The sequence below is a fragment of the Hypanus sabinus genome, unplaced genomic scaffold (genome assembly GCF_030144855.1).
Source record: "Hypanus sabinus isolate sHypSab1 unplaced genomic scaffold, sHypSab1.hap1 scaffold_100, whole genome shotgun sequence".
Lineage (NCBI taxonomy): Eukaryota > Metazoa > Chordata > Chondrichthyes > Myliobatiformes > Dasyatidae > Hypanus > Hypanus sabinus.
In genome coordinates this window covers 495,634-516,150 of record NW_026779051.1, presented here as the reverse complement: position 1 = coordinate 516,150, position 20,517 = coordinate 495,634, and the positions used below count along the sequence as shown (strand labels likewise).

At 44.2% G+C, this 20,517-nt stretch overlaps 1 protein-coding gene across 7 annotated transcripts in view; it reads left to right on the top strand.

Moving 5' to 3' along the window:
- LOC132386090 (NACHT, LRR and PYD domains-containing protein 3-like) overlaps nucleotides 1–20,517 on the top strand; it is a 46,686-nt gene that overhangs the window by 22,986 nt on the left and 3,183 nt on the right. For all 7 annotated transcript variants that reach the window (XM_059958390.1, XM_059958389.1, XM_059958386.1 and 4 more), the window contains 4 exons: nucleotides 563–720; nucleotides 5,306–5,477; nucleotides 5,574–5,639; nucleotides 18,724–20,452. In XM_059958390.1, the coding sequence (XP_059814373.1) occupies nucleotides 563–720; nucleotides 5,306–5,477; nucleotides 5,574–5,639; nucleotides 18,724–20,452 (2,125 nt within the window). The remainder of the gene's footprint in view (nucleotides 1–562; nucleotides 721–5,305; nucleotides 5,478–5,573; nucleotides 5,640–18,723; nucleotides 20,453–20,517) is intronic.

Genomic DNA, 20,517 nt, shown 5'->3' with positions numbered 1-20,517 from the left:
CTCTCGAGACTAACGGATGCCTATGAAATGATCGCAGAATGAGGCAGGGAGGAGGGAGAATGTCGGGCCTTGTCGGACTGTTGGCAGAGGAGACTTTATCATGTGAATGAGGTGCAAAAGGTGTAGTGGTTCATCCATTACCCCTCTACCGGAAATGCACTACCTGCTCTGAGGGCTTCCAGGATGTGTCTTTGAGGAGATTCCGCTGTCCAGATAAAGAAAGTGTTTTCGCGACGTGAATTAAGGAAATGTATCTCTGGGAAGCGTGTATCAGTGACATACACAGAATTACATTGCCTATCCTAAATTGATCTGGGTGAATGCTGGGGTGGGAGAATTGTTTTCTGGTAATTTTGTTCTTTGGCAAGTTAATGCCCAAAGCATGGTTGAGTTGGTTTTAAGGCCCGTGTTGGAGATTGTGACAAAATCTGTTTTCGTAGCTGAAGGCAGGTGAACGCTGAGATTGCAGACATGATGTATTTACTGAGTGATGTGAGAGCAAGAGAGATGATGGATTTTTGAGTTACTGTCTGCTTTCTCCTTTTTATATTCACAAATCCAGAGTTTACAATCTCTGACCTAACGCGGTGGGACGACACTAGGCTGTACCAAATGACAGACTTCTACAGGGATAGACTGAAACAAGCAATTGAAGAAATGGTTGAAAGGCTCAGTTGGACGTTGACAAAGGAAGGACATTTTAGTAGAGAAGAAAACGAGGTGAGTGCATTTAGTGTATTGTCACAGAGCTGCTGGTATCTGAAGGAATAGTTATCAAAATTCATCTACACTTTCTCAGAGTTCTAAACGGCCATGGCAGTGCATTAGCACTGTTGAACAGACATTCAGTTTAAAACTAATTTTGCATCTTCTCCGGACTTCCCATCAAATTCACTTGAAGTCATTAATCCAGGATGAATATTAAGCTAACAGATTGTAAATTGGACCACTGGCGTCACTACAGTCACTGTGAGAGGGAAAACCTGCTAGCCACACCTGTTCCGGTCTCTATCTGAATTTCCAAACAATGAGTGGCTGAGCTTTCATTGTCACAGAAAAGTACAGAACAGAAACAGGACATTCAGCCCAACTACATGCTGACATATTTACACTGCCTTCTTTCACTGACCTACACGCAGGCAATAGCCCTCTATTACTCTACCAGTGGTATTCCGGTTCTTCTTCCAGACCGCGGACTCTGGGTCTTGCGGCCTCCCCTCCTGTCAGCCTTAAGCCAAATAGGATCATCTTGGCTTAAGAAGGTGCACCTGTTGCCTATCAGCTGGCAAGTGGATATATGGGACTCTGGGACCAAATCTGATGGGGGGGGGGGTTGCCCTGCTCTGAATCTGGTTGTCTTGTATGAGCTGGTTTGCCATGTTCTGAGATGTTTCGTCCGATTGTCTCTGTTTGTTTCGTTCGTCCCGGCTTGGAGGGCCCATGGCTTCATCCTCAAGTTCTGTGAGTCAGCTCTGGAGCCAGCTCGGACCAAGTTCCCTTCCGATCCCTTGCCTCCGTCGGGTAGCAGGCCGGACTGCAGTTGCCTGACGGGGGGACTCTTTCCGCTTCCTACCCCTCACCTTTGATAGGTGGTGCCCACTACCTGCCCAAGTGTCCCGCGTCTTGCCCGGGCCTCCGTGTTCCCGTCTGGGAGGCGGCCCTGCCCAGGAGTATGCAGCCCCCCTGAGGTCTCTACCCCTTCCTACCCCTTGCTCCCTACGGGTGGTGCCTGCACCTGCCCAAGTGTTCTGCGTCTTGCCCGGGCCTCCTGCCTGGGAGACAGTCCTGCCCAGGAGTTATGCAGCCGCCTCAGGGGCTCTCTTGCCTAGCCACGGACTCCGAGACCCAGCCGAGCCATGGACTCCGGGACCCAGCAAAGCCACGGACTCCGAGACCCATCCTAGCCACGGACTCCGAGACCCAGCCTAGCCACGGACTCCGGGATCCAGCCTAGCTACGGACTCCGGGATCCAGCCTAGCCACGGACTCCGGGATCCAGCCGAGCCACGGACTCCGGGATCCAGCCTAGCCACGGACTCCGAGACCCAGCCTAGCCACGGACTCCGAGACCCAGCCTAGCCACGGACTCCGAGACCCAGCCTAGCCACGGACTCCGAGACCCAGCCTAGTCATGGACTCCGGGATCCAGCCTTGCCATGAACTCTCTCTGAACCCCAGGATTACCTAACAGGCCCCGTCTCTTTCGCACGCCCTGGTCTCCCCATCTGGATCTATCCTTTAGTTATTCCTGTCCTGCCCCTAGTACTTCAGTGCCTGCTTTCTGCACTTGGGTCCAGCCTCCTGTCTCCAAGTGACAGAACGACCCCTCCAGCATGGACCCAGAAAGGCAGACACTGGAGTCTATTTCCCGTCACCCTACAGTTCTCTCTGTTCTGTACGTTCCCCCCTACCCACACTTCTCTAGCCCTAAAGACTCTCCTTGGTCGCCTGGAGGCTCCCTTGGACGGGGGGGGGAGGTGTGCGTGGGGGTACTGTTCTGGTCCGTTCCTGTGCCCGCATTGCGGGTCTTCATCTGGTCCGCAGACACCGGACTCCGGGTCTTGCAGCCATCCCTCCTGTCACCCTGGAGCCAAACAGGATCATCTTGGCTTAAGAATGTGCACCTGTTGCCTATCAGCTGGCAGTTGGATATAAGGGACTCTGGGACTGAGCCTAGTTGTGGGGGTTGGGGTTGGGGTTGGGGATGGGGTTGTCGTTGTCCTACTCTGAACCTGTTTTATCCTGTTTGCTGGTTGCCTTGTACGAGCTGGTTTGCCATGTTCTGAGCTGTTTCGTCTGATTGGCTCTCTTTGTTCTGGTCGTCCCGGCTTGGAGGGCCCATGGCTTCACCCTCAAGTTATGTGAGTCAGCCTTGCAGTCACCCCGGAACAAGTTCCCTTCCGATCCCTTGCCTCCATCGGGTAGCAGACCGGACTGTCTTTGCCTTGTGGGGAAACTCTGTTCCCTTCCTACCCCTCACCTCTGATGGATGGTGTCCGGTACCTGCCCAGGTGTCCCACCTCTTGCCCAGGCCTCCGTGTTTCCGCCTGGGAGGCAGCCCTGCCCAGGAGTATGCGGCCCACCCTGATGTCTCTGCCCCTTCCTACACTTTGCTCCCCATGGGTTGTGCCCGCATCTGCCCAGGTGTTCTGCGCCTTGCCCAGGCCTCCTTGTTCCTGCCTGTGAGGCAGTCCTGCCCAGGAGTTATGCGGCCACCCAGGGGGCTCTCCTGCCTAGCCAAGGACTCCAAGAGCCAGCCTAGCCACGAAGTCTCAGAACCCCAGGGTTACCTAGCACCGCCCGTCTCTTTCGCACGCCCTGGTCTCCCCACCCGGTTCTTTCCTTTAGTTATTCCTGTACTGCCCCTAGTACTTCAGTGCTTGCATCCTGCACTTGGGTCCAGCCTCCTGTCCCCTAGTGACAGTCAGTCATGTAGCTATCCAAACATCTCTTAACTATTGAAATCAGGCATCTGTCCTTCCAACGCTTGTGGTGGTAGTGATTCCACACTCTCATGACCTGAGTGAGGAAGCTCACCGCATGTTTCCCATGAACTTTTCATCTTTCACCCTTCACTTTTGACCTCTTGCGGTGCCAGCACCTGATCTCAATGGAAAAAGCCTGCTTGCATTTACCCTATCTATAACACTCATAGTTGTGTTCCCCTCTATTAAATTTCCCCTCAATGTCCTATGTTCCAGTAATAAAGTCCTATCCTATTCAATCTGTCCTTATTACTCATGTCCTCCAGTCCCTGCAACATCCCTGTTAAATTTGCTCTGTATTGTTTCAACTGTCTGCTTCATCAGAGTTTCCTGTTCCTGCACATAGCTTGATATTGCCTCCAAAATTGGCCGCAAAGCCATCAATTCCGTTTGTAACGCCATTGCCAGATAATGCGGAACGAAATGGTCTTATAACCCACACATGCAGAACAATACTAGTCACTGGCATCCAGCATCTGAAGGCCCTTTTTGCTCCCACACTTTGTCTCCTGCCAGTCAGCCAAAAGTCTATCTATTGGAAAAACATGTATCCTTTCTCCATGCTACTATGTTTCTTGTCATACCATGTGATCTATTGGTGTTAAGCTGCCTCATGCGTGGCACCTTGTCAAAGGTTCTCTGAAAGTTCAAGTAAACAAAATTCCTTGTGAGCTATGCTTACTCATCTTCCCTTTCAAATAATTATTCATCCCTTGTGATTATTTATCCTGCACCTTCCAAATCTCTCCCAGGAACTCCAGCCATCCCTGTTCTGCTGTCATGTCAACTGATGTCATCTTTGGCCAACTGCTTTCTCAGGCCTTTGTAATTTCATTAATTCACAGTAATACTGAATCATTTAAGTTCACCTTCTCCCTCTCGAATTGCAGGGCGGGTTCTATCATATTATAATCACTGACTCTTAAGGGTTCCTTTACCTTCTTCTCACTACTGAAATTTGGTTCAAACCGCAACACAAAATCCAGATCCGGCTTCCGCATACTGACATCAATGACAATCTCCACACCCTGGCTACTGTTTGGAGGTCTGTATATAAGTTCCATCAGGGTCATTTTATAATTCAGGTGTCATAACTCTACGTCATACAGTCTTTCTAAGGATCTTTCTAAGCTTCATTTTTTTTAACTAACAGAGTTTACCCAAAGTTACTTGCCAATCCTTTCGATACAATCAAAAGGTGTTATGGCTAACATAAGAAGGCACACTTTTAATGTGCTTGGAAGTCGGCAGGTACTGAGGAGGTTTTTTAAGCAGAGTTGTGAGTGCGTAGAATGGGCTGCTGGCGACAGTGGTGGGGGCGGATAGGTGCATGGAACTTGGAAAAATAGAGGGATATAGGTACCCTAGGAAAATTGTAAGATAAGGACATGTTCAGCAGAGCTTTGTGGGCCGAAATTCCTGTATTGAGCTGCAGGCGTTTCACGTTTCTATGCTTCTAATGTGTATCATTGGATGTAATCATCCAAATATGATCTTCTTTCAGCCATGGTTCAGTGAATGCCCGCTGTCCATTTTTTATCACTCTTATTGTCCTAACTCTCTTGCTCTCCACTGCCTTCTGTTCTTGTCACATTCTCTGTCGTGTTGCTCATGGATAGATCAAGGAAATTAATTACGTTGCATCGACTGCAGAGAGTCAGCAAAGGCTTATTCTTGCTCAGCATGATTCTGGAGGATGAGGCGGCAGCCCAATGACTGAACCTGTTCTGAAGCTACCGGGACAATGAGCACGTATTTTCCTGCAGTTTCTCCATATTTTCTGCCTGCCACACAATAAATTTATTATTTCACTTTTGTAGAAAGTCACTGGACAGACAGAGAAGGGAAACCTGACAGAGAGTTCCAGGCTCTTCCTCAGTTTGGTGATGGACAAAGGCTTCCAGGCCCGGAGAGCGATGTGGGAATCCTTTGTGCAAATGAGGACTGTGTTACCCAAGCTGGACAAAATACTAAAGGAAATAGAGGAGTTTGGTAAATTAAAGCTACGCACTGAACACAAAGTCACATTGAAATTCACAATGTTAATTTTATTTGCTCTGTGTTCATGTAAGTTTTTGATTTAAACAGGCCCAGATCCAGATGAATACCTGAATATTGACCGAGGAGTATCTGACGTACCCACTCAACTGAAAGGTAAGTGATGAAATGCACAGTTCAAACCACAACTCAAATATTAGACTGTGGCCTGGCAGAACTTGGGAATCAAAATTAATCATAATCAGTTTTAATATCACTGGCATATTTTGTTAAATTGGTTAACTTAACTGAGCAGTGCAATGCAAGACTTGATAATATAGAAAAAATGAATTACAGTTTATATATTAAAATAGTGCATCAACAGAAATCGTATAAAAAGTCAGGTAGTGTCCATGGATTCAATGTCCGTTTAGAAATCGGATGACAGACGGCAAGATGCTGTTCCTAAATCACTCTGTGTATACCTGACAACCTTCAGACTTCTGGACACCCTTCCTGATGGGAGCAGTAAGAACCTGGAATGTCCTGGTTGATGGAGATCATTCATAATAGGTGTCACCTTTCTGATGAACCGCTTCTTGAAGATATGTTGGATAGTGCGACGGCTCGTACCCATGATGGAGCTGACACAAGCCTGATTTATGCTTCTGGGTCAATTCTATGGCTTAGAGACGGCATAGCTGCGTACCCTACACTGTAGCCTACGCCGCAGCTGGACGCACACCTCTGCAAAATGTAACTCTGCGTCACGGCGATACAGACCACGACAACTGTGATTGGTCCACTTGATAGCATCGTAATTCCTTCTGTGCATTTTTGGCTGCTTCTTCTCTGCCATTTTCGAATTGAGAGAGAGGAAAAAAAGAACGTAAATTGGAAAATGGACCAAATTGAGGAGATTTGGTCCAATTCAATTCATTCAATGGTCGAACAGACCATCTCCTCCTACATCTTCTCTCTGTTTCAATAAAAGCAACTCCTTTCCAACATTTATTAGCTCCAACTCCAACATGATGCGCTCAGTTTAAAGTCGCCGCTGTTTGAAGTACACAAAGAAACTCAATGCAGTGGCATAGAAACCCCATCACCGACTAGTGTTTTGGCAGTGAATTGCAGAGCAGACACACCAACGCTCAAGTACAAATGCTCACAACAGCGTAGGCATCTTGTGTAGGTTACGGTGTAAGGTCTACACAGAAGCAAAAACCAGGCTTAATTTTACAATACTGTAGCTTCTTTCAATCCTGTGCAGTAGCCCACCCCACCCCCATACCATTTGATGATTTAGCCTGTTAGAATATTCTGCCCTGTGCATCTTTAGATGGCTTTGCATGTTTTAGGTTACAAACCAAATATTCTCAAACTCCAAAATGAAATATAGCCAGTATCTTGTCTCCTTTATAGTCCCATCTATATGATGGAACCAGGTTAGATCCTAACAGAAATTGACACCTGAGAACTTTAAATTGCATATCTCTCTACTTCTGATAGCTCTACGAGGATTAATTCATGCACCCACATCATACCTTTTTCTGGTCCATAATCAACTCTTTGGTTTTAACCATAAATCATTCACTGATCTCCGGATTCAAGGGAAACTCAAATAAACTCTCATTGAACCCTGAATATGCTTCATTGTCTTTTTACACAAATCCGGCTGTTAGTTCTGTAGAGGCCTTCATTCCTCATCCTAACACTCTGGGAATACCAACACACTCCAGACAACACACTCCTGACATTGTGTCTTCCACAGTGATGACCGACAAAAGCACTCACTGAGTTCATCAGCCATTTCATTTCCCCCGTTACTCCAGCATTACTTTTTAGTGATCGGATATGTTCCCTCTTTTTTTGCTCTTCACATATCTGGTTAAAAAAATCGGCATCCTCTGTGATATTATTGACCATAGCCTTTACATTCGTATGTATATCCAGGATTATCTTTAACAGTTGACTCAATCACCATCTAGGCACCCACCACTCTGAAATAAAAATTAAATACTCACGTGTTCTTTGAATGTATCCCGGTTCTACTTAACCAAATGCTATCTGGTATTAGACACTTCAGTCTTTGGTAAGGAATACAGGTTTTCTGTTCTACCTTTACCACTCTCTACTAGATCTCTCCTCAGACTCCAGAGTAAAGAAAGCAAATTTTGTAAAGTTCTCCTTGTAACACTTGCCCTCCGATCCAGGCAACATCTTGGTGAACCCGTTCTGCACCCTGTCCAATCCTTCATAGCGTTGGCCGATCAGAAATGAAAGCAATTCTCCAGATGCAAGCCATGATCATTAGACCTAGAAGCAAAATTAGGCCATTTGGCCCATGGAATTTGCTCCGCAATTACTCTCAAACCCACTGTTCTATCTTATCCCTGTAACTTATGTTCCTGCTAGACTTGGTCCTTAAACTGCTGGAAAACAGTGCAAAAAGAACAGGTGCTGTTTTCTCCTGCAAGGGATTAGATTTTATTTCCAAGTTCTCCTGCCACGTTGTGTTACCCTGCAACCTTATTCTTCAATCGCTTTGAATATTGGAGGACAGTATGTTTATAAGTGTCTCTCTCCAGCAGACTTCATCATCATCATCATGACTCCAGTATTTCTACTATTCTTGAATGTTTCCTAAATGTACGCATGATTTTTTTTTTTGTGTGTTATATCGCTCAGCAGCAGTGCACCAACTGATTGGCCTATCAGAGTTCTCTTTGAGATCTAGTTGACCTGATCAGCATTTCTGATCTGGCTATTGTTCTCGATTGCACTTAATAAAAAAAATCTTAATGCCTTTATCTTTAATCTGCAAACTAGCCCCAATGACTTGTCCCCCACTGCCGTCTATGGCTATAATTTCACAGGTTCACCACTCACTGGTGAAATAAATTTTCCTTCGCCTCTGTTCAATGTGGACATACTTCTATTCTGAGGCTGTGCTCCCTGTATCCTCTCCGACAGGAAACATTTTCTCTACGTACACTATATATCGACCTCCAATATTCAAAAGCATTCAATGGGGCATCCCTTTTTCTTCCAAACTGCAGCAGTAGAATGCTCTGCATACATTAACATTTTCATTCCCAGGATCATTCTCTTGAAGTACCTCTCCAATGCTAGCACATCTATTCTTACAAATTGAGCACAAACCTGCACAAAGTACTCCCAATATGGTTTACCCAATGCCTGATAAATCCTCAGCATTACAGCTGTGCCATACTATCGAAACGAATGCTAAAATTGCAAATGCTTTACTTACTACTGACTCAATCTGCAAATCAGCATTTAGGAAATCCTTCATGGGGGGCCACTTAGTCATGTTTCATTTCTGAATTTTGTTCCTATTTAGAAAATAGTATTCACCTTTATTCTTTTACCCAAGAGAAGAATCATACACTTTCTTACGCTGTATTGAATCATCCACTTCTCTGGCTATTCTTCAAATTTGCCTAAGTAATTTTACGGACTAATCTACAAACTTGTCCACAAAGGCTTTACTTTGGATGGCGAGTTCTAGTATAAAATGAATTTTGTAACATCTGCAGCATTACTTCCCAGTTCAGATCTGAACTAATAAAGGCGAGCAAGCAACATACCTTCCTTACCATCCTATCAGTTCTTGAATCCATTTTCGGGCAACTATGAGGTTGAACCCCAAGATCTCTCTGCTCGTTAACATTTAGCAATGCTCTGTCTGTTTACTTTTGAAGTTGCAGCACTTAATGTTTAGATGGATTAATCATCAGATGTCTTTGTTACACCTATGTTTCCAACCAATCGATATTCCTCTATTTCCTTTGCTGGTCTTTTCCACTATACCACCATTCTTTGTATCATCTACAAACTTACTGATCTTCCCATCTATTTTTCATTTCGGGTCACTGATGAAAAAAAATGTTTGTATATATATAAAAAAATTACAACACGGAATCAGGCAATCTCGGCCCTTCTAGTCCGTGCTGAATGCTTACTCTCACCTAGTCCCACTGACACGCACTCAGCCCACAACCCTCCATTCCTTTCCTGTCCATAAACCTATCCAATCTTACTTTAAATGACAATAACTAACCTGCTTCTGCCACTTCTACTGGAAGCTCGTTCCACACAGCTGCCACGCTCTGAGTAAAGAAATTCCCACTCGTGTTACCCTCAAACTTTCCCCCCCTAACTCTCAACTCTTGTACTCTTGTTTAAATCTCCCCTACTCTCAATGGAAAAAGCCTATCCACATCAACTCTATCAATCCTCCTCATAATTGTAAATACTTCTATCAAAGTCCCCCCTCAACTTTCTACTCTCCAAAGAATAAATACCTAACCTGTTCAACCTTTCCCTTTAACTTAGGTGCTGAAACCCAGGTAACATTCTAGTAAATCTTCTCTGTACTCTCTCTATTTTGTTGACATCTTTCCTATAATTCGGTGACCAGAACTGTACACAATACTCCAAATTCACCTTCCCAATGCCTTAATCAATTTTAACATTACATCACAACCCCTATACTCATTGCTTTGATTTAGAAAGGCCAGCATACCGAAAACTTCCTTCACCACCCTATCCACACGAGATTCCACCTTCAGGGAAGTATGCACTATTATTCCTAGATCACTCTGTTCTACTGCATTCTTCAATACCGTACCATTTACCATGTATGTCATATTTGGATTATTCCTACCAAAATGTAACACCTCACACTTACCAGCATTAAACTTTATCTGCCATCATTCAGCCCGCTCTTCTAACTGGCCTAAATTTCTCTGCAAGCTTTGAAAACCTACTTCATTATCCACAACGGCTCCTACCTTAGTATCAGCTGCATACTTACTAAGCCAATTTACCACACCATCATCCATATCATTAATGTATATGCCAAACAACATGGGACGCAGTACAGATCCCTCAGGCACACCACCATTAGGCTTCCCAATCTGTGTGTGGAAAATTAAAATCTCCCACAATCACAACCCTATGCTTACTATACATATCTGCTATCTGCTTGCAAATTTGCTCCTCCAATTCTCGCTCCCTATTAGGTGGTCTATAATACACCCCTATAAATGTTGCTACACCTTTCCCATTCCTCAAATCCACCCTTATAGTCTCCCTAGATGAGCCCTCTCCTCTATCCTGCCAGAGCACCGCTGTAATATTTTCTCTGACAAGCAACGCAACACCTCCCCCGCTTGTCCCTCCGATTCTATCACACCTGAAGCAATGAAATCCAGGAATACTTAGTTGCCAATCACACCAATCCAGCAACCATGTTTCACTAATAGCTGCAACATCATATTTCCAGGTATCAATCTATGTTCTAAGCTCATCCACCTTTTGTACAATGCACCTAGCATTAAAATAAATGTATTCAAGAAATTCTCCACCTCTTCTTCTCTGTTTATCTCTAACAGTACAAAGAAATTTACTGTCTTCTTTTTCTACCTTCTCCCATACATCTGTTCCTATACTCTGGTTCCCCTCCCCCCTCGTAAAATTTTAAATCTACTGGAACCTCTCTAGAAAACCTACCTGCAAGACTATTTCTCCGCCTCCATTTCAGATGTAAACCGTCCCAACGGAACAGCTCCCGTCTTCCCTGGAAAACGGCGAATTATCTATAAATCTGAAGGCCTCCCCCCTGCACCATGTCTTCACCCATCTGTTAATCTGCACTATCTTACTATTTAGAAACCCACCTGCACGTGTCATGTGGCACTGAGATTGCTATCCTGGAATTCCTGTCCCTTACCTTGGAACTTAGCTCCCTAAATTCACACTTCAGGACCTCCTCACTCTTCCTACTCACATCGTTGGTCCCTGCATGGACCACAATATCCAGCTGCTCACCCTCCCTCTTGAGAATACAGAGAACTCGTTCCGAGATATCGCGGAATCTAGCACCAGGGAGCTAACAGACCATCCGGGATTCTTGATCTCTCCCACAGAACCTTCTATTTTTCCCTCTAACTATCCAATCCCCTAACACTACTGCTCTCTTCCTTTCCCTCATTCCCTTCTGAGCTGAGGGTCCAGTCTCGGTGCCAGAGACGCAACCACTGCATCTTGTCCCAGGTAGGTCGTCCCCACCAACAGTATCCAAAACGGTTTACTTATTGTTGATGAGAACGGCCACAGGGGTGCTCTGCTCTTCCTGTCTATTCCCCTTCCCTCTCCTGATAGTCACCCAACCACCTGTAAGCTGACTCCTAGGGGTGCCTATCTCCCTGTCACTCCTGTCTATTTCTGCTCTGCCTACCGAATGATCCGAAGTTCATGCAGCTCCAGCTCCAGTTCCCTAACACGGTATGTCAGGAGCTGCAGATCGATGCACCTTTTGCAGATGTAGTTATCAGGGACAACAGAGCTTGCCCTGACTTCCCACATACTGCAAACGGAGCACTCAACTGCCCTAACTGCTGCCTCCATTACCTACCAAGCTAATTAGATTAATTAAACGAGTTTACCCGGCCTTACCTCACCTGGAGTGAAGCTCGCATTCAGCCTCTGCTCGCTTTGTAGATTTCCCCGCTGAGCTTCCCCGACTTTCCCGCGCTTGCGCAGTTATTCCCCGTTCAAAGCTCGCCTCTGCCTGATCTCACCGAAGCCTGATAGAGCCAAAGCAGTACCACTGTGCCTCCGTCCACAGGGAGATCCCTGTGTGGATCCTTAAAGAACAAAGAACTCTAGCCAGAATAAGACTCATTACCATCTGTCTTCTATGGGGAAGACAATTATGTATCCTAAATGCCAATTCACCACTGTTTATAAGCATGTTAATTTCTGTATGAGGCTCCCATGTTGGATTTTGCCAAATGACCTCCTGAAGTTAGTAAGACAGTACTTGTCCTGCACAAAGCCTTGCTGCTTTTCCGTCTTCCACCTCAAACATTCTCTTTGCTCCATCTCCCATTGTGCAGAAGATGCAAAGCCTGAATGTACGTGCCATCAGAATCTAGGACAGTGTTACAGTTTAAATACAGCATCTGTATTTATAATACTATTGAATGTTGACCCACTTGGTTAAGACGGTCTCACGATAAAAATAAATATTATAATAAGGTAAAACATAAAGAAAAAAGACCTAAAGAAGAAATCACAAATGACCCATTAAAATATTGTCCGAATCAGCAAAAATACATAATGGCTTCCTTATTGTTGTTTGTTAATAAATAGGGTACTTGTAGTACACAAATGCTTCATCAGATGTTGTAGGAATTTCACAAGTATTGTTTGTAACGCATCATTATGAAGTTCCTGTGGTGCAAAGACGTGAAGGTTCTACCCCAGTCGTGCTCCGCCAACCTGGAACATCTCAAAATCAAGCGTCGTCCATTTTATCTGCGGATGTTTGCAGCCATCATCTTGTTACAGATGTATATCCCAAATCAGGATCATGTCAACAGCACAATCTGTTGCATTCCCCATCGTTTTGGGTGATTTTAAGCAAACCAGCTTGTAAAAAAAAAACTTTAAACAATTGTCACCAACATATACCTGTGGAATCAAAGGAACCAAGACAGTGGAGCACAGTTATACTACTATCAAGAGCGCTTACTGTGCCATCCCACGCTGGCACTTTGGAAAGGTTGATCACACAGCGGTACCTGTAATCCCTGAGTATAGGCAGAGAATAAAGACCACTGGAGTGGTAGTGAGAAACAAGAAGGTATGGACACTGGAAGCACAGGAGCGCTTACAGTTCTGCTTTGAGTACGTGGACAGGGCCGTATTCAAGGATTCATCTTCGGGTTTGGATGAGTGCAACACACTTGTCACTGATTTCATTAAAACCTGTGTGGATGACTATGTGCCTACGAGACCATACCGTACATACCCAAATCAAAAGCCACGGATGATCCAGGAGATTCAAATCAGCCGAGGACTAGATCTGTGGCTTTCATGTCAAGAAAGCCAGATACGACTTACGGAGGGTTATCTCAAGAGGAAAAGAACAACTCAGATCGAAGCTGGAGGGGGAATTGGTACACATCAGCTCTAGCAGTGTTTGCAGGACAATGCTTACAACTACCCGAAACCTAACACAATTACTTACAATGATGCTTTACTCCCAGTGACGCTCACCATTTTTGCTGCACGCTTTGACAGGGAGAATAGAACTACTGCTTTGAGAATCTCTGCAGCACCCATTGATCCTTGTGATCTGTCTTGTAGGCCGATGTCAGAGGGTGAACCCTCGTCAGGTGACACGCCCTGAAGCTGTACCTGGTAGGGCTCTGGAAATATGCGCCAATGAGCTGTTTGAAGAGATTTTCAACCTCTCATTGCTGCAGACGTACAATCCCACCTGCTTCCAAGCGTACCAGTGTCCGAGAAGAGCAAGGTGAGGTCCCGTAATGACTATCGTCCAGTAGCACTCACATCTACGGTGATGAAGACCTATCAGAGATCGGTTATAACTTGAATTCATTTCTGTCTCAGCAAGGGCCTGGACCCACTGCAATTCGCCTATCGCCAACATTGGTGTACATTGGATGTGATCTCATTGGCTCTTCACGCGGCCTTCGATCAGTTGGACAATACGAATATTAATGTCAACTGCAGTTTAACACCGTCATTCCGCAGCTATGATCAAACGCTTCAAAACCTGGGCCTCCGTACCTCCCAACACAAATGGCTCCTCTACTTCCGAGCTGGAGAATCGCAGTCTGTACCGATTGGAAATAACATCTCCACTTTGTTGATAATCAAGTATATCACACCTCAAGGATCTGTGTTATCCCACTTATCTACTCTCTCTAAACCAAGGAATGTGAGACGTGGCACAGCTCAAATGCCATCTATATTGTTGCTGACGACTCAACTATTGTCAGACTGTCAGATGGTGACAAGAAGGCATATAGGAGTGAGATATTTCAGCCAGTTGAGTGGTGCCGCAGAAAGAATTTTGTCTTACTTTTGCCAGTAAGCTCAAAGGATTGCTTGTTGGCTTCAGGGGGGTAAGACGAGCACACACCTGTCCTCATTGGGGGAGAGGAAGTGGAGTGCTTGAACAATTTCAAGTTCCAGGGTGTCAACATTTCTGAGGATTGATACTAGGCCTAACACCTCAAAGAAGACATAGCAGCGGTGATATTTCACGAGGGGTTTCAGGAGATGTAATATGTCACATAATACATTAGCAAATGTCTAAATGTGTGCCGTGGAGATCATTCGGACGTTGTATCATTGTCTGTAACTGAGTCGAAAGGTGTGTGACACTGCAAAGGACCAAAATAAGCTGCTGAAATTTGTAAAGGCAGTTAACTCTATCATGAGCACTTGCCTCCCTGGTATCCAAGACATCTTCCAGGAGCGAGGCCAAAAAGAGGCGGCATCCAGCAGTAAAGTACCCCTTCACACGGAGTATGTCCGATTCTCATTGCAACCATCAGGGAGGAAGTACTCGCTCAATGATCAGGGACAGCAACAATACAACCAGTTGAGGAATGTGAAACATACAAGTATATTGGATAGTAACAAGCAAATAGATTAGAACATTCTGCAATAAAGGGAAATCTTCCATCAGAATTTACTTCACGGCTCAAGCAAACTGCCAGAGCTCAATAGTTAAAAAAAAAACAAAGGCAATAAACTCTTTTGCTGTACCTATAATGGTATATTCTTTTGTCATCACACCTTGGCCATTTACCAATTTGGAAGTTTTTCCAGAGAGAGTAAAAGAATCGAAATAACAAGTTTTAGAAAACACTATGCACACTCGGACGCATTGAATGGTTAAGTGAAAGCCTATAGCTTCCCTTTGGACTAGGAGGCAATTTGATGCGGCAGAACCGAGGAGATTACCCAGACTTAAGGGACCAGAGCGCCAGCCGAATCGAGGAGACGGGATACAGGTCCCTGAGTGTATTGAAGCGACAGATCCCTGTGTATGGATGATATTTGGGCGCCAGGTGAATTGGACAGACCTGGTCCAGGCCACGCAGCGTATCGAAATTACAGATCTTGAGGTTTGTTCAATGATCTGAGCACCAGGCCGAATTTGAGAAGATATCTACAGGATGATATAAGACAGCGGCCTAGAGCGTATCAACGCAACTGAATCTGATGTTTGAATGTCATTTTCAGCAACCAGTAAGAATGGAAAAGTTCAAAAGTGTCGGGATCTGAGACAGTTAGGCAGTTCAGCTCACAGCTCCCCAAAGTTCGCTCTGCTCTGCACGGAACTGGGGATAAGTGGACCGACTTTCTTTGATGGATTTTTGTTCTGAACAACGTTGGTTTGCATGATTTGTTTCCTTCGCACATTAGGTGTTTGAAGATATGCTTTTCAATGGCTTATTTTGGGTTTCTTTGTTCTATCGGTGCCTGAAAGGAGATGAACGTCAATGTTCTATCACTTACACATACTTTGATAATATATGTATTTTGAACATTGCATTACCTAGGACGGAAGGTGGAAGAGGGATAACAGACACCAAGTACTACACAAATGTCAGATAAAACTTCAAGGGATATATTTTCATCAACCAAAATTGGATTCAACACTCCTTGCAAATATGACACATCCCTAAACTTGCGAAAACACAACCGAGCAAAATATAATAAAGAAACATTAAACTTTAAAGGATAGAAGATCAAGACCCTCCACGGAAGACATCCTCACGATCTGATTTGAATAGATGACGACAAGGAAACATTGAATGTCTGGTTCAGAGTTAAAGACCTCTTTCCAGAAACAGGGAGGATCCTTTTGTCAAAACAGGAAATTAACACAAAGAAATATCTAAAATACAAAAAGAAAAGATGTTAAATTCTTGCTTCAATATATACACTCCTAGTAGACAGCGTACCTTATTATAAATACATACTTGATCCAGCTTTCAGAGTCAAATTACATTACGGCGGATTCATTATTACAGATCATCATGGCTATCCATCGAGTTAGAAGGTGATGTTCTTCATTTTGAAGAAGTAGCTCACAGAGGGAAGAAGCCCGTTCGTGTATTTGTTTAATGTGTACTTGATGTTGCACTCCAACATGCACACAATATTTCACAAATCAACCGACTAATTCCAAAGGCATGGACGACTGGAGCTGATGGATTTGTTGCAGCCTTTGTCTGACTTCACAGCCGTTGAATTGGAAGTAACATTGTCTGCCTGTTCCACTGTTGAGATTTTGTTTGGATTGTTCTTTTTCAGGAACAACATTCTCGGCCTTACCGCTATGGGTGACACTACCAGCACCATAGTTCCAGATGTCATCGCTCTCGGGATCACAGGGCCACGGAAGGTTCCCCACCACGACAAGCTGTCAATACACGGAGAATTATTACTGAAAGGACAATCCAGAACAATGAGCCAGGATAAAAAAAAAAACAAGAACACTAAATAGATAAAACCTTTCAAAACACATGTGACGTGCATCAAGTAGAATTCAAAAGCAGCAGGATACAACACACAACTGATGGATTAATCTGAAGCATCTAAGTATTTGAGGTATCAGCAAGCACAGAAGAAGGGAAAACATTCAACAGAATTTACTTCAAAGCTTAGGAAAATCTGCCAAGCAGCTCGACAGTAAAAGGTAGAAGTATAACAATGGCACCAAACACTCATAATTACATGTTCTTTTAGCATAATATCTTGGATTGAAACCAATCTGGTAATATTAAGAAGAAAAATAAGAAAGTAAATGACAATTAAAAAAACATGTACATATGAACCCATTTAGATTAACACCATCCAGGAGAAAAGGAGTAAAAGGTATAAGAGACAAATAGGCAGTGAGTTGGCTTTTCATTATATATTTTTATCAGCGAAAACGGGATTGAGCACTCCACGCAATCATTTGCAATTCATAACAAGAACACCACACACATAACATAGAGAAATCAGTTCGTGGAAAGCAGTAGAAATAAGCTGAGTTAAAAGAAGGAATTGAAAGACTGCAGGACGAGAACAGGGTTTGAAAAATTGTTCCAATAGATGTGCTCAATAGTGTAAAACAATTAGGCCTACATATGTAAATCCGCAGAAAACAACAGTACTGAACAGCACTAGAATAGTCTGGAAATCCCCAACAAATTAGATAGAAATGTCTGTGTTTGGCGATGTCCAGACCAAGGGGTTAATCAGCTTGACCTGAGAAAGTATAATACTAACTTATTGCTAAAGCACTTTTCGTACAGATGGTGTAGTTCAAGCATTATTATCGTTAAAAATAAAACTAAGACAATAAAAGAGAAAATGATGTTAGTTACATACTGTACAAAGTTCAACAGAAAATTGTTTTGATCTGATGTTTAATCGTAACAAATGTCAGCATACAGTTTAGGAGCGTAGTTTTAGACAAAAGGCTGGCCTGTTAATTATCTTTTGGCCTTGCACCTCATTGTCTGCCTGTACTGCATTTTCTTGACAACTGCAACACTGCTTCCTTGAACTATGCTGTTCTGATTTTCCATGTACGGCCTCAATGTACCTACGGTATGTGATGAAATGATCGATATGGACAGCCTGTAAAATGTTTTCTATTGTACCGCTGTATATGTGACATTAATAATTAATTGTTTTCAATAATTGGGCGCTCCACACACCCAATGCCAGACTGAGTTGTAGCTGTTACCAAGGAATCACCACCCTATCCCACTATTGTACATCAGTGGCTCACTCGTGGTCTGTCCCGTTCACGGAGATTTCCGTTCATATTGCATCCCCCTCCTCCAACCCTGCAACTGAAAACTATTAATTTCCTTGCTTGTCATTCCGTTGGGTTATCGACCCTACACTCCTCTGTGATTCTTTACACAGATGCTGCCCAACTTGATTATTTCACATATACATTGTGCCTGATTTGATGCACGAGCTGTGGACACCCGTGAATCCACACTGTGTAACTTTGCCAAAATGCAGTATCCTGCTCTCCATATGTCCGCACCAGGATATCATTAACTTCATCCGCTAATGATGTAAACAATGGTTTAATAGTGATGAAATGTTGGAATGGAAAACATCCACATAAGTGCAGTCAGGATTGCAATGGGATATCAGGGGAACATTCACCTTCACAGTAATTAGTATCAGCAAATGAGAATTGGACATTTTCAGGACATTCATCGTTGTCATTTCCGGTGTTTATCAGCAGGTTTTTACTTTTTTTTCCTGATATCCATGTAAGTATTAAGTTATTTCATGTAACCTCAAACGTTGAATATTGAAATGCAGTTCTAAAGTTCTTTGTCGGTTGCAAGATTTAACATTTTGCTTACTTTCTCTGTCCCCATGGAAGATGTTCAACATAAACACAAGGAGACTCTGCGGGCACAAACTGAGACACTGAGAGTGAACACGATCCTGATGAGGGAAAAGGAGAACGTTTTCCAGCTGGTTGATAGATACGCTGAGCTCACGGTCATTTCTACCATTCGTGATCGGAGACTGGTGGAACATGAACTGCGGGCAAGAGGCACAGAACACGAAGAGTGCAGAGAGAAAGATCTCCGTGGAGAGTTGGAGAGAATACGGACTGATCAGCTGTTTGATGTCAGTTTTTCCCGAAGTAAATCCAAATCTGGGAGTTCAGCAGCAGTGGCTGGGGTCCCGGGGATCGGGAAAACAACAATGGTACAAAAGGTTGTTTATGACTGGGCCACGGGGAAAATATACCAACAATTCCAGTTTGTCTTTAGTTTCAGATTCCGGGATTTAAACTCCATTGCCTGCAGAATTAGCTTGAAGGAACTGATTCTGCATCAGTATCCTTACTTTGGGAATTCTCTAAGAGAGGTCTGGAAACGACCTAAGCGATTGCTCTTTATATTTGATGGTTTGGATGAATTCAAACACAGAATCGATTTTTCCAAGAGTCAGAGGGACACTAGACCTCAGTTGGCATGCACAGATACTGACTTCCGGTGTGAGGTGTCTGATATAGTGTACAGTTTAATCCAGCACAATCTGCTCCCAGGGTGTTCAGTGCTGCTGACAACCCGCCCCACTGTGCTCCATTTACTGAAAAAAGCAGAGATCAGTGTCTGGGCTGAAATCCTGGGATTTTCTCGTGAAGAACGCAAGGAATATTTCATCAAGCATTTTGAAGATGAGACGGTGGCAGCAGATGTTTTCAAACACGTGAAGGAGAACGAGATCCTGTACACCATGAGCTACAACCCCTCCTACTGCTGGATCCTCGCTCTGGCATTAGGCCCCTTCTTCGCACAAAGAGTCAGGGAACCACAGCAAATTCCCAAGACCATCACCCAACTGTACTCCTACTATATTTACAACATCCTGAAAAACCACGGCCGAGAGATCGAAAACCCCCGTGATGTGTTACTCAGGGTTGGTCAGATGGCCTTCAGAGGAGTGTTTGAGAAGAAGATTGTGTTTACAGATGGTGATTTGATCAACTACGTTCTACACCCTTCCCAGTTCCTGTCTGGGTTCCTGATGGAAAGTGAGGATTCTGCCTGGTGTGTGGTATACACATTCCCGCACCTCACCATCCAAGAATTTGTAGCTGCACTCACACAATTTCTGAATATACATCCAGGAAATATCCTGAAATTCCTCACTGGAGCCCACAACACCACAGATGGGCGATTTGAGGTATTTCTACGTTTTGTTGCTGGTCTCTCTTCCTCAATGACAGCTCAGGTCCTGGAGGAGTTTCTTGGTCCATTCCATCATCAAACAATCTGCGGAGTGATTGAGTGGGTGAAGGACAAGGTTAAGCACCAGATACATAACTCTGCTGGTGAAGATGATACAAGGAACCTCTTGAACACATTGCATTACCTGTTTGAATCTCAGAATCGTGAACTGGCCCAGGATACACTGGGAACTGTGGAAAAACTTTCATTCTGTGAAATGCTACTAACCCCGATTGACTGCACAGTCCTGTCTCATGTCATCGGACTCTGTGATACAATAAAACAGCTCGATTTTTGGAACTGCCGCATTCAGTTTGAAGGTATACAGCGACTGGGACCGGGGCTGCACAAGTGCCAGGAGTTGAGGTAACCAGATCTCTCTCTCACTCTGAAATGTTAAACTGTTCCATTGTGCTGTTTCAAAGTGAAGG